This window comes from Homarus americanus, unplaced genomic scaffold (genome assembly GCF_018991925.1).
Source record: "Homarus americanus isolate GMGI-L3 unplaced genomic scaffold, GMGI_Hamer_2.0 scaffold32583, whole genome shotgun sequence".
Taxonomy (NCBI): Eukaryota; Metazoa; Arthropoda; class Malacostraca; order Decapoda; family Nephropidae; genus Homarus; species Homarus americanus.
Window position 1 is genome coordinate 15,923,866 of NW_024713129.1, and position 20,213 is coordinate 15,944,078.

Here is a 20,213-nt window from a genome sequence, read left to right on the forward strand (position 1 = left end):
CAAGAAGATGTTTTCGTTTGGTCTAACAGTGTTGCCAATACTAGGACTCTACCCCTCCCTCTCCTCACACCTCCTCACCCCTCCTTCTCCTCACCCCTCCCACTACTCACACCTCCTCACCCCTCCTCCCTCCCCTCTCACTCCTCCCCTCCCCTCTCCTCCTCACCCCCACCCTCTCACTCCTCCCCCTACCCCTCTCCTCTCACCCTACCCCTCCTCCCCTCCCCTCCCTCTCCCCTCCTCCCCCTCCCCTCTCCTCTCTCCCCACCCCTCCCCCTCCTCCTCCCCCCCCTCCCCTCTCACTCTCACCCCTCCCTCTCCTCCCCTCCACCCCTCCCCTCTCCTCCCTCACCCCTCCCCTCTCCTCCCTCCCCCACCCCCTCTCCTCCTCCACCCCACCCCTCTCCTCCCCTCCCCACCCCACCCCTCTCACTCCCTCCCCCCCCTCCACTCCTCATCCGCCCTCTCCTCCCTCATCCCGCCCTCTCCTCCTCACCCCACCCCTCTCCTCCCCTCCCCCTCCCCCCTCCTCCTCCTCCACCCCTCCCCTCTCCTCCCTCACCCCTCCCCTCCCTCACCCCTCCACCCCTCCCTCTCCCCCCACCCTCTCACTCCCTCACCCCTCCCCTCTCCACTCCTCTCCCTCCCCTCTTCTCCTCCCCTTCACCCCCCACTCACCCTGTTTTATTTCCAACTGGCAACTTTGTGTATGGATAATATTCAGCGTGTGTGTGTGTGTGTATATAGATGTTTGTCTGTGAGAGAGAGAGAGAGAAGAGAGAGAGAGAGAGAAACAATAAAAATCTCCACATTTACCTCAAGCCGACTCACCACCACAGCCAGCCACCTCAGCCACCAGAGTCAGTCACCACAGCCAGTCACCGCAGCCAGCATATCCAGCCAGCACAGCTAGGCAGCCAGTCTCGCCGCACTCTGGTCTCTGCTCCACCACCGTGAACGCCTGCCAGACACCGCCTTTCCACCTCTCTACCCGCCTCTTCTACCTCTCGCACCCAGAGCCTCGACTTACTCACCCGGGCGCCGCTAACATTATGTGATGTTTCCCTCGTGTGCATATTTCCACTGTGTGTATGTCTGTGTATATATATTTATATGTATATATATATGTATATATATATATATATATATATATATATATATATATATATATATATATATATTATATATATATATATATATATATATATATATATATATATATATATATATATATATATATATATATATATATATATATATATATATGTGTGTGTGTGTGTGGGCCAGTATTTATGTATGAGGTGTAATGGTCAGCATGTTCGCCTCGCAAGAGAGTGGACCCGGGTTCGATCCCCGGGCAGGGTGAAACTATGGGCAAGTTTCTTTACGCCATTTGCCTCTGTCTACCCAGCAGTAATTAGGAACCTGGATATTAATCGATTTGTGGATCGTGTTCCGGGGTAATGGTTAGCCAGTGCAGTTGACAGGTTGTCGGTCTTCTTGGACTGTTCCTTGACACTGCGTCCCATGGCTCGTGTGAACTCGTGGTTGTTGTGTTGGCGACCTTCTACACCTTAAGCACTGGGTCATACGGCTCATTAGCAAGATTGTGGTTGTTGTGTTGGCGACAGCTTCTACCTTAAACACTGGGTCATGCAAGCAAACAACTCAGGGAATTGTGGTTGTTGTCTTTGGCGACAACCTTCTGCACCTTAAACACTAAGGTCATACAGCTCGTTAACTCAGGGTGTGGCTGTTGTGTTGGCCACAGCTTCTACACCTTAAACACTGGGTCATACAACAAATTAACTCAGGAATTGTGGTTGTTGTATTTGGCCACAGCTTCTACACAAACACTGGGTCATGCAGCTCGTTAACTCAGGGTGTAGTTGTGGTGTTGGCGACAGCTTTTACCTTAAACACTGGTTACATACGGTTCACGTTAACTCAGGGTGTGGTTTGTTGTGTTGGCGACAGCTTCTACACCTTAAACATAGGTCGCACAGCTCGTTATCAGAATTGTGGTTGTTGATGGCGACAACTCTGCACGGCAAACACTGCGTTCGCCCAGCACTCGTTAACTCAGGGTGTGGTTGTTTGTGTTGGCGACAATACACCTTAAACACTGGTCATGCAGCTTAATTGCTCGGGTGTGTGGCGTTTGTTTTGTTGACGACAGCTTCACGTAACACTGGGTCATGCAGCTCGTTAACTCAGGGTGTGGTTGTTGTGGTGGCGATAGCTTCTACCTTAAACACTGGGTCATGCAACTCATTAACTCAGGGTGTGAGATTTATTTGTGATGGCGACAGCTTCACACACACTATAAACACTGGGTCATGCAGCTCGTTAACTCAGGAATTGTAGTTTTGTGTTGGCGACGCTTCTGCACCTTAAACACTGGGTCATGCAACTCGTTAACTCAGGGTGTGGTTGTTGTGATGGCGACAGCTTCTACCTTAAACACTGGGTCATACAGCTCGTTAACTCAGGGTGTGGTTGTTGTGTTGGCGACAGCTTCTACACCTTAAGCACTGGGTCATGCAACTCGTTAACTCAGGGTGTGGTTGTTGTGATGGCGACGGCTTCACCTTAAACACTGGAGTCGCCGCGACTCGTTAACTCAGGGTGTGGTTGTTGTGTTGGCGACAGCTTCTACCTTAAACGCTGGGTCATGCAGCTCGTTAACTCAGGGTGTGGTTGTTTGTTGACAGCTTCTACTACCTTAAACACTGGGTCATGCGGCGCTCGTTAACTCAGGGTGTAGTTTGTTGTGATAGCGACCTTCTACTATAAACACTGGGTCATAAACTCGTTAACTCAGGATTGTGGTTGTGTTGGCGACAACTTCTACCTTGACACTGGGTCATGCAACTCGTTAACTTAGGGTGTAGTTGTTGTGTTGGCGACAGCTTCTACACCTTAAACACTGGGTCATGCAGCTTGTTAACTTAGGGTGTTGTTGTTGTGTTGGCGACAGCTTCTACACCTTAAACACTGGGTCATGCAGCTCGTTAACTTAGGGTGTGGTTGTTGTGTTGGTGACAGCGTCTACACCTTAAACACTGGGTCATGCAGCTCGTTAACTTCGGGTGTGGTTGTTGTGTTGACACTGGGTCATGCAGCTCGTTAACTTAGGGTGTGGTTGTTGTGTTGGTGACAGCGTCTACACCTTAAACACTGGGTCATGCAGCTCGTTAACTTCGGGTGTGGTTGTTGTGTTGGCGACAGCTTCTACACCTTAAACAATGGGTCATGCAGCTCGTTAACTTAGGGAGTGGTTGTTGTGTTGCGACAGCTTTACACCTTAAACACTGGGTCATGCAGCTCGTTAACTCAGGGTGAGGTTGTTGTATTGGCTACAGCTTCTGCACCTTAAACACTAGGTCATGCAACTCGTTAACTCAGGGTGTGGCTGTTGTGTTGGCGACAGCTTCTACACCATAAACACTGGGTCATGCAGCTCGTTAACTCAGGGTGTGGTTGTTGTGTTGGCGACAGCTTCTGCACCTTAAACACTGGGTCATGCAGCTCGTTAACTCAGGGTGTGGTTGTTGTGTTGGCGACAGCTTTTACACCCAAACACTGGGTTATGCAGTTCGTTAACTCAGGGTGTGGTTGTTGTGTTGGCGACAGCTTCACACCTTAAACATTGGGTCATGCAACTCGTTAACTCAGGGTGTGGTTGTTGTGATGGCGACAGCTTCACCAACCTAAACACTGGGTCACACAGCTCGTTAACTCAAGGTGTGGTTGTTGTGTAGGCGTCAGGTTCTACACCTTAAACACTGGGTCATGCAGGTCGCTAACTCAGGGTGTGGTTGTTGTGATGGCGACAGCTTCACCAACCTAAACACTGGGTCACACAGCTCGTTAACTCAAGGTGTGGTTGTTGTGTTGGCGACAGCTTCACCAACCTAAACACTGGGTCACACAGCTCGTTAACTCAAGGTGTGGTTGTTGTGTTGGCGTCAGGTTCTACACCTTAAACACTGGGTCATGCAGCTCGTTAACTCAGGGTGGTTGTTGTGATGGCGACAGCTTCTACACCTTTTAAACACTGGGTCATGCAGCCTGTTAACTCAGGGTATGTTGTGGGTTGGCGACAGCTTCTACACCTTAAACACTGGGTCATGCAACCTGTTAACTCAGGGTGTGGTTGTTGTGTTGGCGACAGCTTCTACACCTTAAACACTGGGTCATGCAGCTCGTTAACTCAGGGTGTGGTTGTTGGTTGGCGACAGCTTCTACACCTTAAACACTGGGTCATGCAACTCGTAAACTCAGGGTGTGGTTGTTGTGTTGGCGACAGTTTCTACACCTTAAACACTGGGTCATGCAACTCGCTAACTCAGGGTGTGGTTGTTGTGTTGGCGACAGCTTCTACACCTTAAACATTGGGTCATGCAGCTTGTTAACTCAGGGTGTGGTTGTTGTGTTGGCGACAGCTTCTACACCTTAAACACTGGGTCATGCAACTCGTAAACTCAGGGTGTGGTTGTTGTGTTGGCGACAGTTTCTACACCTTAAACACTGGGTCATGCAACTCGCTAACTCAGGGTGTGGTTGTTGTGTTGGCGACAGCTTCTACACCTTAAACACTCAGGGTCATGCAGCTCGTTAACTCAGGGTGTGGTTGTTGTGATGGCGACAGCTTCTACACCTTAAACACTGGGTCATGCAACTCGTTAACTCAGGGTGTGGTTGTTGTGATGGCGACAGCTTCTACACCTTAAACACTAGGTCATGCAGCTCGTTAACTCAGGGTGTGGTTGTTGTGTTGGCGACAGCTTCTACACCTTAAACACCGGGTCATGCAGCTCGTTATCTCAGGGTGTGGTTGTGGTGTTGGTGACAGCTTCTACACCTTAAACACTGGGTTATGCAGCTCGTTAACTCAGGGTGTGGTTGTTGTGTTGGCGACAGCTTCTACATCTTAAACACTGGGTCATGCAGCTGTTAACTCAGGGTGTGTGGGTGTTGTGTTATGACAGCTTACACCTTAAACACTGGGTCATGCAGCTCGTTAACTCATGGTGTGGTTGTTGTGTTGGCGACAGCTTCTACACCTTAAACACTGGGTCATGCAGCTCGTTAACTCAGGGTGTGGTTGTTGTGTTGGACAACCAGTATATGTATGTATGTATGTATGTATGTATGTATGTATGTATGTATGTATGTATGTATGTATGTATGTGCTAGGTGGTGAGACTGGGCCTAGCCGGCCAGGACGTCAGCAGGCCACCTCAAGTTACCTGGGGAAGACCTGCGACTTACCTGCACTAATTGGCTTTAAGATTTAACCCCCAGTCTAAATGGACACACAGACGTATTCTGTCTGTCTGTCTGTCTCGATATATTTATGAGTTAGGTTAGGTTAGATTCTTGATGCCGACATGAGGGTGAAATTCTTTGTTTGTTTGTTGCATTCGCTCTGTTTACGTATCTTATATCATCTGCAGCTCCTCAAGTGTAAGGGCTTACACACACACACACACACACACACACACACACACACACACACACACACACACACACACACACACACACACACACTAATCCTCTTACCTGCCACAAGGTAAAGCTGTTGCCAAATATAGGGAACCTGTGTCTGTGGTCTCTCTCTCTCTCTCTCTCTCTTTCTTTTCCTGTCTGTATACCTGTGTCAGTCTGTCTGTCTGGTCTGTGTGTCTGCCAGGACAAGGAGGAGAAGGAAGATAAGTAGGAAAAGAGGAGGAGAAGTGGAGAGGTGGAGGAGAAGAAGAGGAGGAAGAGAAGAAGAGGAGGAAGAGAAGAGGAGGAAGAGAAGACGAAGAGAAGTAGGAAAAGTGGCAGGACGAGGAGGAGGAGAGGAGGGAGGGAAGAGGAGGGAGGGAAGAGGAGGAAGAGAAGTAGGAAGAGTAGAAAGAGAGAAGAGGAAGGTGATAACAATTATTAACAAGATCTTATTCACTCTGTTAATTTTAATACATAAAATTGTCTTGGTAATATCACCTTAAAAAATAAGTAAATAATCTTATTACATTATCTATAATCTACATATTTACTTTTACATATAATCTACATATTCACTAAGTCATCCTACATATTACTCTACATATATACTAATTCCTTCTACATATTATCTACATATTTACCAGTTCAAGTTAGGCTGAGTATGTTATATTAATGGTCATATATTTGTAGGACTTGAGGAAAATTTATCATGCGTTACCAATCCTGTTGTTGTGCTGTGAGGGTAAACTATCGTACAAACTGACTGAAATTGTCGTACCCATAGAAACTGTCGTGCCTTGAGAGTTAGATTATCGTACGACCTGAGAGAAATTGTCGTATAATGAGAGAATTTGTCGTATAATGAGAGAATATCGTACGACCTGAGATAAATTGTCGTACCGTGAGAGAGAGAGAGAGAGATTATCTTCTTCTGATCGTCTTGTCTACACGCCCACAGAGTACGGACGGTTTATTATACTGAATAGGCAAATGTATTGTTCTATAAGGGTACAGCTGTTTATGAAGAGGAGGAAGGAGGAAAGAGAAGAAGAAAGAAGAAGAAGTAAGGAAGAAGAAAAGAAGAAAGAAGAAAGGAAAGGAAGAAAGAAGAAGAAGAAAGGAAAGGAAAGAAAGAAAGGAAGAAGAAGAAGAAGAAAGGAAGAAGAAGAAGAAGAAAGGAAGAAAGAAGAAGAAGAAGAAAGGAAGAAAAGAAGAAAGAAGAAGAAGAGAAAGAAGAAAGGAAGAAAGGAGAAGAAGAAGAAGAAAGGAAGAAAATGAAGAAGGAAGAAGAAAGAAGAAGAAGAGAAAGAAAGAAAGAAAGAAGAAAGAAGAAGAAAGGAAGAAGAAGGAAGAAGAAAGGAAGAAGAAGAAAGGAGAAAGGAAGAAAGAAAAGGAAGAAGAAAGAAGAAGGAAGAAGAAGAAGAAAGGAAGAAGAAGAAGAAAGAAAGAAGAAGAAGAAGAAGAAAAGAAGAAAGAAGAAGAAGAAGAGAAGAAGAAAGGAAGAAGAAGAAGAAGCCAGTGTCTTTCTCTGTTATTTCATTTTGGTTCACATGCGTGTGTGTGTGTGGCAGTGTGTGTGTAGCAGGTGTGTGTGTGTGTGTGGGGCAGGTGTGTGTGGGGCAGGTGTGTGTGTGGCGAGGTGTGTGTGTGTGGCAGGTGTGTGTGTGTGTGGCAGGTGTGTGTGTGTGTGTGGCAGGTGTGTGTGTGCAGGTGTGTGTGTGTGTGTGGGGCAGGTGTGTGTGGGGCAGGTGTGTGTGTGTGTGTGGCAGGTGTGTGTGTGTGTGTGGCAGGTGTGTGTGTGTGTGGCAGGTGTGTGTGTGCAGGTGTGTGTGTGTGTGTGTGTGGGGCAGGTGTGTGTGTGGGGGGCAGGTGTGTGTGTGGGGCAGGTGTGTGTGTGGCAGGTGTGTGTGTGTGTGGGGGGCAGGTGTGTGTGTGTGGCAGGTGTGTGTGTGTGGGCAGGTGTGTGTGTGTGTGTGTGTGTGGCAGGTGTGTGTGTGTGTGGCAGGTGTGTGTGTAGCAGGTGTGTGTGTGTGGGGCAGGTGTGTGTGTGTGTGTGTGTGTGTGTGTGTGTGGCAGGTGTGTGTGTGTGTGCAGGTGTGTGTGTGTGTGTGGCAGGTGTGTGTGTGTGTGCAGGTGTGTGTGTGCAGGTGTGTGTGTGCAGGTGTGTGTGTGTGGCAGGTGTGTGTGTGGCAGGTGTGTGTGTGTGTGTGTGGCAGGTGTGTGTGTGTGTGTGTGTGTGTGTGTGTGGCAGGTGTGTGTGTGCAGGTGTGTGTGTGTGGCAGGTGTGAGGTGTGGCAGGTGTGTGTGTGTGGCAGGTGTGTGGCAGGTGTGTGTGTGGTGTGTGTGTGTGTGTGTGTGTGTGTGTGTATGGCAGGTGTGAGTGTGTGGCAGGTGTGTGTGTGTGTGGCAGGTGTGTGTGTGTGTGTGTGGGCAGGTGTGTGTGGCAGGTGTGTGTGTGTGGCAGGTGTGTGTGTGTGTGTGGCAGGTGTGTGTGTGGCAGGTGTGAGTGTGTGGCAGGTGGAGTGTGTGTGTGGAGTGTGTGGGTAGGTGTGTGTGGCAGGTGTGTGGTGTGGCAGGTGTGTGTGTGGTGTGTGTGTGGCAGGTGTGAGTGTGTGGCAGGTGTGTGTGGCAGGTGTGTGTGTGGCAGGTGTGTGTGTGGCAGGTGTGTGTGTGGCAGGTGTGTGGCAGGTGTGTGTGGCAGGTGTGTGTGTGTGTGTGGCAGGTGTGTGTGTGTGTGTGTGGCAGGTGTGTGTGTGTGTGGCAGGTGTGTGTGTGTGTGGGCAGGTGTGTGTGTGTGTGTGGTGTGAGTGTGTGGTGGTGAGTGTGTGGTGTGTGTGTGTGTGTGTGTGGCAGGTGTGTGTGTGGCAGGTGTGTGTGTGTGTTTGTGTGTGTGTATGGTGGTGGTGTGGGTGTGTGGTGGTGTGTGTGTGTGTGGCAGGTGTGTGTGTGTGTGTGGCAGGTGTGTGTGGGTGTGTGTGTGTGTGGCAGGTGTGTGTGTGTGGCAGGTGTGTGTGGGTGTGGGAGTGTGTGTGGTGTGTGGCAGGTGTGTGTGTGGTGTGTGTGTGGAGGTGTGTGTGTGGCAGGTGTGTGTGTGGAGGTGTGAGTGTGTGTGGAGAGTGTGTGGTGTGTGTGTGGCAGGTGTGTGTGTGGCAGGTGTGAGTGTGTGAGGTGTGTGTGTGGCAGGTGTGTGTGTGTGGCAGGTGTGTGTGTGGGTGGGTGTGGCAGGTGTGTGTGTGTGGCAGGTGGGGGGTGTGCAGGTGTGTGGTGTGTGTGGCAGGTGTGTGTGTGGGCAGGTGTGTGTGTGGCAGGTGGGTGGGGGTAGGTGTGTGTGTGGCAGGTGTGTGTGTGTGGTGTGTGGGGTGTGTGTGTGTGTGTGTGTGTGGGTGGCAGGAGGCAGGTGTGTGTGTGGCAGGTGTGTGTGGCAGGTGTGGGTGTGTGGGCAGGTGTGTGTGTGGTGTGGGGCAGGTGTGGTGGCAGGTGGTGTGTGGCAGGTGTGTGGTGGTGTGAGGTGTGTGGTGTGTGGCATGTGTGGTGTGTGTGAGTGTGTGGCAGGTGTGTGGGTAGGTGTGTGTGGGGCAGGTGTGTGTGTGGCAGGTGTGTGTGGCAGGTGTGTGTGTGTGTGGTAGGTGTGTGTGTGGTGTGTGGGTGTGCAGTGTGTGTGTGTGTGTGGGGTGTGGGCAGGTGTGTGTGTGGTGTGTGTGTGTGTGTGTGTGTGTGTGTGTGTGTGGTGTGTGTGTGTGGCAGGTGTGTGTGTGTGGCAGGTGTGTGTGTGTGGTGTGTGTGTGGCAGGTGTGTGTGTGTGTGTGTGTGTGTGGCAGGTGTGTGTGTGTGTGTGTGTGTGTGTGTGTGTGGGTGTGTGTGGGTGTGTGGTGTGTGTGTGTGTGGTGTGTGTGTGTGTGTGGGTGTGTGTGTGTGTGTGTGTGTGTGTGTGTGTGTGTGGTGTGTGTGTGTGTGTGTGTGTGTGTGTGTGTGTGTGTGGTGTGTGTGGCAGGTGTGTGTGTGTGTGGCAGGTGTGTGTGGCAGGTGAGGGTCGTCCTCATACAACACGTTGCGTTATACACACTCATAATATTGATTGTCATACTATGTTGAGGTATGTCTTGCCCTCCTACCTCCTCCTCTCCCTCCCCTCTCCTCACCCTCCTCCCTCCCTCCCTCCTCCCCTCCTCCCTCCTCCTCCTCACCCCCTCCCTCCTCCCTCCCTCCCTCCTTCTAGCTTTTGTAGGCAACTTCTGTTTTCGAACCGATGAAAACAGGTCAGGTCAGGCCGGGTTAGGTTAGGTCAGGTCAGGCAGGTTAGGCTAGGTCAGGCCAGGTTAGGTCAGGTCAGGTCAGGTCAAGTTAGGTTAGGTCAGGTCAGGTCAAGTTAGGTTAGGTCAGGTCAGGTCAGGTTAGGTTAGGGCAGGTCAGGCAGGCGGGTCGCTTGGTCCCTAGAGAGTCCTATGGGGGCATCACCTGCCTCTAATAGGTTAGGTTAAGATCACTACTGATGGAGGGAGCAGAGGAAGGAGGAGAGAAAGAGGGAGCAAGTGGAGGGAGAGAACAAGTGGATGAAGGGATCAAGTGGAGGGAGGAATGGAGGGAGCAAGTGGAGGGAGGAGGGAGGGAGGAGGGCGACCATTGATTACCTGTCCACCTGGCGGCAGGGGAAGACACCAGCGGTCCTGCCCTCACACTCCTCTTGTCGCCTCTCACTCTGTCTGTGTCTGTCTGTGTGTCTGTCTGTCTGTCTGTCTGTCTGTCTGTCTGTCTGTCTGTCTGTCTGTGTTTGTCTGTATGTGTATGTCTTGTGTCTGTGTTTGTCTGTCTGTGTGTATGTCTTTGTGTCTGTGTTTGTCTGTCTGTATGTCTGTGTGTATGTCTTTGTGTGTCTGTATGTGTGTATGCTTTGTGTCTGTCTGTATGTCTGTCTGTATGTCTTGTGTGTATGTCCTTGTGTGTCTGTCAGTGTGTGTGTATGTCTTTGTGTGTGTATGTGTGTGTTCTGTGTCGTCTGTTGTGTGTGTGTGTCTGTATGTGTGTATGTCTTTGTGTTTGTCTGTCTGTATGTCTGTGTGTATGTCTTGTGTGTCTGTATGTGTGTGTTTTTGTGTGTCTGTATGTGTGTATGTCTTGTGTGTCTGTATGTCTGTGTGTATGTCTTTGTGTGTCTGTATGTGTGTGTATGTCTTTGTGTCTGTCTGTATGTCTGTGTGTGTAATAATAATAATAATATTTAACAGTTCATTAAGATAACATGGCAGCCCGAAGGATGAAAATATACAATGAACAGAGGTGATAAGTTACGTGGGGAGTGGGTCACTTGGTGGACGAGAGCTTCCAATACACAAACACTGAGTCAACATAGATGAACTGTGTCTGGTGCCGTGGGAGCTGGTCTGGTCTGTAGACATTCTTGTGACCTGATGTCGGCGCCAAGCCTGGTTGTTAAGCCAGGTGTGTGTGTGTGTGTGTGTGTGTGTGTGTGTGTGTATATACAGTAAATATAGCATAGAGATAATCCCACCATTACTACCATTACCACAATTACCACCATTACTACCACAAACTATAACTGCCACCATTACACTACAACTACCACCATTACCATAACTACCACAACTGCCAATTACCATCATTAACTACCACCATTAACCACATTACCATAACAACTAACAACTGCCACCATTACCACAACTACCACCATTACCACAACTACCACGTTTATCTACTAAACACCACCATTACCACAACTACCACAACTGCCACCATTACCATAACTATCAACTACCACAGCTGTCACCATTACCACAACTACCACCAGTACCTCAACTATTACCATTATCACCACAATTATCACTACCACCATCACCACTACAACCATCACTACTAATAATGCCATAACAACCACCACCACCACCACACCACCACTACCACCACCACCACCACCACTCACCACCACCACCACCTCACTACTCACTACTACTCACCACCACCCACCACCCCCACCACCACCACCACCACCACCACTACTACTACTACTACTACTCACCACCACCACCACCACCACCACCACCACCACCACCACCACCACCACCACCACACCACCACCACTACTACTCACTACCAACACCACCACCACCACCACCACTACTACCACCACCACCACCCACCACCACCACCACTACCCTACCACCCACCACCAATCCACCACCACTGCCTGGGTAATGCTGTGGTTTTATGCCTGAAGCAGTTTACACCTTCTCCAACCACAGCCCCATCCCGACCACAGTCTAGCCCCATCCCTACCACAGCCCAGCCCCTCCCTACCACAGTCCAGCCCCATCCCTACCACAGCCCAGCCCCATCCCTACCACAGTGTAGCCCCATCCCCACCACAGTCCAGCCAGCCCCATCCCTACCACAGTCTAGCCCCATCCCTACCACAGTCTAGCCCCCATCCTTCCACAGTCCAGCCCCATCCCTACCACAGTCCAGCCCCATCCCACCACAGTCCAGCCTCATCCCTACCACAGCCCAGCCCCATCCCTACCACAGCCCAGCCCCATCCCTCACCACAGCCCAGCCCCATCCTCTCCACAGCCCAGCCCCATCCCTACCACAGCCCAGCCCTCCCCATCTCACACAGCCCGCCCATCCCTACCACAGTCTAGCCCCATCCCTACCACAGTCCAGTCCCCATACCTACCACAGTCCAGCCCCATCCCTACCACAGTCCAGCCCCATCCCTACCACAGCCCAGCCCCATCCCTACCACAGCCCAGCCCCATCCCTACACAGCCCAGCCCCATCCCCTAACAGCCCAGGCCCCATCCCCTACCACAAGCCCAGCCCCATCCCTACCACAGCCAACCCCATCCCTACCACAGCCCAGCCCCATCCCCACACAGTCCAGCCCCATCCCCACCACAGTCCAGCCCCATCCCTACCACAGCCCAGCCCCATCCCTACCACAGTCCAGCCCCATCCCCACCACAGTCCAGCCCCATCCCTACCACGGTCTAGCCCCATCCCTACCACAGCCCAGCCCCATCCCTACCACAGTTCACTCCATCCACTACACAGTCTAGCCCCATCCCTACCACAGTCCAGCCCCATCCCACAAAAAATCTCTTATTTTTATCATAATTATTTTTATTTATTTACGTAACATAATACTCGATGTTTATATAACTATTAATCATTTTGAAGTGTTTATGATGTTGGGTAATGTTATGATGTTGGGTAATGTTTATGGTCCATAGAAGTGTTGTGATGTTGACTTGATGATGTTTGGGACAATTGATTTTCTTTAAATGTTGATGTACGATGTTTAAAGTGTTTTTAGCGTTATTTGATAATTAATAATGTTTAGGTTAGGGTTGGGCTGTACAATGTTTAAGAGGCTATTAAAATTTTTTGATAATACTACATAATGTTTAAGAAAATGTTAATATTTTGTGTGTGATGTTTTGTGATGTTTAGTCGTTTAATAATAGTTTAAAATATTCCATAATGGTTTAAAGGAGTTTTATTTAACATTTTCTTGATGTTTATGTAACAATATTAATCGTCCGAATGTTTATACTCTGCTAAATCCTATCATTCAATATTTCAGTGGAATGTTCCATGAGTAACGAATGTTTAAACCGTAGTGGAGATGTTTTATTGTTGTTAGATGATGTTTTTATTGGTACGAAATATGTTTAGGAATGTTTAAGGTGTAAATGAAGGTAATTATTCTCTCTGGTGTTCAATTGAGTTTAGATGATGTTGAGGCCGTGACCCTGAGTAATGTTGAGAGTGATAGTTTGGTGGATTTGTGTGGTGGGAAAAGAGAGTTGTGTGGCCACACCACCACCACTGACCATCTCCTTCACGGTGTCCTCTTTAAAACGTTCTATGACGGGGAGGAAGAGGGAGGGGAGGAGGGTGAGAGGGAGGGAGGGGTAGGGGATGTTGCGGGGAGGATAGAAGGGGGTGATACAGACTGGAGGAAGGAAGAGAACTGTGTGTGTGTTTAGGGGTGTGTGTGTGATATTGTGGATATCAGGTGTGGGTAGGTGATAAGATTAGGTTAGGTTTTTGCCTTACAGTAGAGTATAATCCCACACACACACACAAGACTATTTCATTTCTCCTGACTTGAGTAATCGATGTGCTGAAGGAGACCATTATCAAGTGAGCCTAAACTATAGTGAAATATATAAGAAAAAGTGAAGCTATGATGCTGTGTCTGTGTGTGTGTGTGTGCGTACGTGCGTGTGTGTCTGTAGTGTATCACCACCACAGCGAGGCAGCTCAAGTAATACTGACAGTTGTTGTGTGGATGGGTTTGGACTCTTCAATATTAGCTTGCTGTGACGGACTGGTGTGTGTGTGTGTGTGTGTGTCATAACTTACACCTGTCTGTCTTCCTCAGGTGGTAGTCGACCTGAACGCGGCGCCGCTGGAAGATGAACCAGAATGGTATTACCTGTCAGCCCACGACGACACCTCCCACACAGGAGCACCTCCCTCTCCCCACACATGGTGAGTACCCCTCCCTTCCCACACATGTAGTGCACCTCCCTCCACACATGGGAGTCCACCTCCCCACAACATGTGAGTACACCTTCCCCACACAGTCCACCCCCCACACACATGGTGAGTACACCCTCCCTCCCCCACACATGGTGAGTACACCTCCTCTCCCCACACATGGTGAGCACCCTCCTCCCTTCCCCACATGGTGAGCAACCTCCCTCCCTCCCCCACATGGTGATACACCTTCCCCACACATGGTGAGACACTCCCACACATGGTGAGTCCACCTTCCCCACACAGGTGAGTACACCTCACCGGAACCCCCCCACACATGGTGAGCACACCTCCCCCACACATGGACACACCTCCCTCTCCCCACACACAGAGTACACCTCCCTCCCTCCCCCACACACATGGAGAGCACCTCCCCACACATGGTGAGTACACCCTCCCCCACATGGTGAGTACACCCTCCCCACACATGTGAGTACACCTCACCCCACATGGTGAGCACACCTCCCCCACCACATGGTGAGCATCTCTACACATGGTGAGTACACCCTCCCTCCCTTCCCCCACACATGGTGAGTACACCCTCCCCCCACACATGGTGAGTACACCCTCTCCCCCCACACATGGTGAGTACACCCTCCCCACACATGGTGAGTCCACCTCCCCACACATGGAGGACACACCTCCCCTGGATACACCCACCACACATGGTGAGTACACTCTCCCCACACATGGTGAGTACACCCTCCCTCTCCCCACATAGGTGAGTAACCTCCCTCCCTCCCCCACACATGGTGAGTACACCCTCCCCCACACATGGGAATACACCTCCCCACACAGGAGCACCTCTCCACATGGTGAGTACACCTCCCCCACACATGGTGAGTACACCTCCCTTCCCCACACATGGTGAGTACACCTTCCTCCCTCCACACATGGTGAGCACACCCTACTCCCCACATGGTACGCCTCCCCACACATGCATCACCTCCCACACATGGTGAGTACCCCCTCCCCACACATGGTGAGTCCACCCTCCCCTCCTCCCACAGTGAGTCCACCCTCCCCACACATGGTGAGTACACCCCCACACATGGTGAGTACACCTCCCTCCCCTCCACACATGGTGAGCACACCTCTCTCCCCACACATGGTGAGCACACTTTCCCCACACATGGTGAGTACACCTCCCCCCACACATGGTGAGTACACCTCTCCCCCACACAGAGTCACACCTCTCCCCACACATGGGAGTACACCTCCCTCCCCACACATGGTGAGTACACCCTCCTCCCCACACATGGTGAGTACACCCCTCCTCCCCCACACATGGTGAGCACTTCCCTCACCCACACATGGTGAGTACACTTCCTCCCCCACACATGGTGAGTACACCTCTCCCCCACACATGGTGAGTACACCTCCCTCCTCCACACATGGTGAGTACACCTCCCCACACATGGTGAGTACACCCTCCTCCCCACACATGGTGAGTCCACTCCCCCCCACACATGGTGAGTACACCTCCCCACACACATGGTGAGTACACCTCCCTCCCCCACACATGGTGAGTACACCTCTCCCACACATGGTGAGTACACCTCCCCACACATGGTGAGTACACCTCTTGTACTCACATACAGAACTGTACTACACTATATAAGCTACCTTCTGCACTGTAACCTAACCTAACCTAACCTAACTCAACCCAATCCAAACCAACCCTCCCCCGCCTAGGTAGCGTTAAGGTGTTTAATCATCAGGTGAAGTAAACTGAGGTGTCTAATCTTCACATATTCCACAGGTTTATTTCAAAAGAATTGTTATTTCATTACCTGTTAGTTATGTCCTGTGGTTAAGTACATAAGTCCCTCCTCCCCACCATCACACACCCGTTTTCTTTGTTTCATTTTCTTTATTTGTGGGGAAACTTTTATTTTGGTCACATGTTTTTTTTCCCTTCCATTTAATCTAATATTCTGGTGTGTTGTGTCGTTGTGTCTGTAGGACTTCTGGGAGTATCCTTTGTCCCCACGAGTCCTTCTTCACACCTTTGTCCTCCACCTGGTTAAAGTATTCAGTCCTCCTCCTCCTCTTCTTTATACTATTATTCCTTCTTATTTCTTTTTCTCTTCTTTGTCTTTCTCAACCTGCCATACAACTCCCCGTGCATCCCATTGAGTACCATGACTTAACAGCTTGAGTACTATATCTTTAAACCCTTGAGTACGATAACCCCCTTGAACACTATATCCATTTGACTACGATGACCTGTAACGTTGAGTACGATGACCTGTAACGTTGAGTACGATGACCTGTAACGTTGAGTACGATGACCTGTAACGTTGAGTACGATGACCTGTAACGTTGAGTACGATGACTGTAATGTTGAGCATGATGACCTGTAACTTTGAGTACGATGACTGTAACGTTGAGTACGATGACCTGTAACGTTGAGTACGATGACCTGTAACGTTGAGTACGATGACCTGTAATGTTGAGTACGATGACCTGTAACGTTGAGTACGATGACCTGTAACGTTGAGTACGATGACCTGTAACGTTGAGTACGATGATATTAAACCCAGGGAATTGTCATCGCACTCCAGACGACTAAGTCACCTTACTCAAGAGAGAGAGAGAGAGAGAGAGAGAGAGAGAGAGAGAGAGAGAGAGAGAGAGAGAGAGAGATCACCCTCCACATAGACAAGAGTAACGTCACCTCTCAACCACAACCAAAAATACAAACAACCACAACAAACAAAAAACACACACCCACCACAAACCACAACCATACACAACTAAAACACACAACCACAAATATACACACAACCACAACTAACACAACCACAACCATACACACAACCACCAAACTCTCCACCACCACAAACCACACCATACACACAACCACTACAACTCTCCACCACACACAGCAAACACAACCATACACAACCACTACAACTCACCCACACAACCACAACAACACACACAACACTACAACTCCACCACCACACAACCACAACAACAACCCACAACAACCACCTATATTTTTTCTTTTTTTGTTTCATTTTCATTTCACTTTTATTCTATTTTTTCCTCAATTTCTTCATTTTTCATTCATTTCTTTCATCTCCTGAAGATTCGTTCCCTTCACCTACCCATAACATTCAGGTGCGTTTGATCTCCTGTGTGTGTGTGTGTGTGTGTGTGTGTGTGTGTGTGTGTGTGTGTGTGTGTGTGTGTTGTGTGTGTGTAAAATAAGCTGGTGGCTGGGTAGGAGGAGGGAGAGGAGGGTAGGGGAGGGTGGGTAGGAGGAGGTTGGTAGAGGGTTTGAGGTGTAGCTAAGACAGTTCTGTAGCTGTTGCGGCCATACAAGTGAATGTTGGCTTGTAAGAGTGGGTGTGTGGGGAGGGGGTGGATGGTGTGAGGGAGTGTGTGTAGTGGGAGTGGTGTGTGGGAGTGGTGTGTGGGTGTGGGGAGTGGTGTGGGAGAGTGGTGTGTGGGTGTGGGGTGTATGGTGGTGGTGATAGTGGTGATGTGATGGTAGTGATAATGGTAGTAGTAGTAGCTTATGGTGATGTGGGAATAAACACAACAACAGCAATGATAACAACAATAAATTAAATACATGAAGGAGAGGAGAGGGAGGGAGGGGGGGGAGGGGGAGGAGAGGGAGGGGAGAGGGAGGGAGGGAGGGTGAGAGGGAGGGAGGTGAGAGAGGAAGGGGAGGAGGTGAGAGGGAGGGAGAGGTGGAGGGAGAGATGTGAGGGGAGGGAGGGAGAGGTGAGAGGAGGAGGTGAGGGGGTGAGAGGAGGGAGATGTGAGGGGGAAGGGAGGGGAGAGGAGATGAGAGGGAGAGAGGAGGTGAGGAGGGCGAGGTGAGAGAGGGAGAGGTGAGAGGGAGAAGAGGAACCGAAGTAATTTAAAGGAAGCTTAGAATAAGGAATGATGGAATGGGAGGTTGTCTGTGTTAGGTTAGTTAATGGGATGAGATTCTTCCACCTTTCCTCTGTCCACTCTTCATATTCTCTCCCTCACCCTTCCCTCACCTTCCTCCACCTTCCCCTCCCCTCCCCTCCCCTCCTCCACCTGTCACCATCACACCTGGATGACCGTCTCCTTAACAACTCGATAGGTAATTAAGTGGTTGTTACACAAAATGGTTTGCTAATTAGGTGGTTGTCTGGAGCGGCGGCGGTAGTTACAAAAATAATGACGATGTTATTTACTAGTTGGCATCTCTGGTCAGTCAATTTAAGGACGTGTTTGTTCATGTTGATGGGAATATTTTTGTGTCTGTCTGTCTGTTTTTGTCTGTCTCTCTGTCTGTCATCTGTCTGTCTGTCTGTCAGGTTGTGTCAACCAACAAACGTAAGTAAATGAATTGAGTTAAAGTTTTTGTGATTTTGTGACAGAGAGAAGAGAGAGAGAAGAGAGAGAGAGAGAGAGAGAGAGAGAGAGAGAGGAGCTGTCTCTTCCTCAGGTAAATAATAAGACAGGTAGAAGTCCCCTGTCTCCTCTCGGTAACAACATTAATGAGACACCTGTTGAATACACTGTCCCATCACCAGGTAATATTAGAGTGAAGGTGTTATTACAATTCACACCTGGCTAATCTAATTTCCCTCTCCCCCTCTCTCTCTCTCTTTCTGTTTCTCCCTCTGTCTGTCTGTCGGTCTGTATGTCTGCCCCCCTCTCTCTCCTGTTATCAAGACAAGTAATGTGATTTTTCACATATTTGGTCCAATAAACTGTATGTTATTTATACCTGTTTGCGGTTCTTCTAGTTGTGTTGTTGCTGTGTGATTGTGTCTCAGGCTGGAGGAAGTAATTGTGATTGTGTTGGTTGTTGTTGGCAGATGGTGGCAGGTGATGGTGATAGAGGCTCTAGCAGATGGTGATAGTGGTAGTGAAGGTGGTAGAATGGTGAAAGTGATGGTGATGGTGATAATGTGGTGGAAGTGATGATGGTGGTAGTGATGATGGTAGGATGTGTTACAAAATCCGTAGAAAGGAGCAGACGGCGGCAGAAACTACAGCAGGAGTGGCGAGGAGGGATGGTGTGTGTGAGGCTAGAGATATGGGTGGGAAGGAAAGGAGGGAGAGAGGAGGTGGGTAGGGAGGTTCCTCACCACTAGCCTCGAGAAGAAGCTGAGGCACACCACTACACTCACCCACCACACACACCTGCCACACCCTCCACACACACCCACCCACCACACACCCCCACACACCCTCCACCACACCCCACACACACCACCACACACCACCACACACTCCACCACACACCACAACACACCTCCACCACACACCGCCACACCACCACACCGCAACACACACCTCACCACACACCACCACACACCGCCGCCCACCCACCACCACACACCGCAACACACCCTCCACCACACACCGCAACACACCCTCCACCACACACCGCAACACACCCTCCACCACACACCGCAACACACACCCTCCACCACACACCGCCACACCCTCCACCACACCGCAACACACACCGCAACACACACCCTCCACCACACACCACAACACACCCTCCACCACACACACCGCAACACACACACCCTCCACCACACACACACACCCGCACACACACCCTCACCACACACACACCACCACACACACACCGCAACACACCCCTCCACCACACACCACCACACCCACCACACACCCACACCCTCCACCACACACACCGCAACACACCCTCCACCACCACACACACCCTCCACCACACCCACCACACACACCCCACCTCCACCACACACCACCACACACACCAACACACACACCACCAACACACACACACCCTCCACCACACCCACCACCACCACCACACACACCCTCACACACCACCACACACCACCACCTCCACCACCCACCACACACACCACACACCCTCCACCACACCACCACACACCCCACCACCCACCACCACACCGCAACACACACCTCCACCACACCACACCACCACACACACACACCACACACTCCACCACACACACCCCTCCACCACACACACACCACCACACACCCTCCACCACACACACACCGCAACACACACACACCCTCCACCACACCACCACACACACCCACACCCTCCACCACACACACCGCAACACACCCTCCACCACCACCACACACACCGCCACCCACCACCACACACACCCAACACCTCCACCACA

At 50.3% G+C, this 20,213-nt stretch overlaps 1 protein-coding gene across 1 annotated transcript in view; it reads left to right on the forward strand.

The window, feature by feature from the left end:
• LOC121870289 overlaps positions 1-20,213 on the forward strand; it is a 145,421-nt gene that overhangs the window by 62,296 nt on the left and 62,912 nt on the right. The window contains exon 9 of the mRNA XM_042372083.1: positions 13,898-13,971. Coding sequence (XP_042228017.1) covers positions 13,898-13,971 — 74 coding nt within the window. The remainder of the gene's footprint in view (positions 1-13,897; positions 13,972-20,213) is intronic.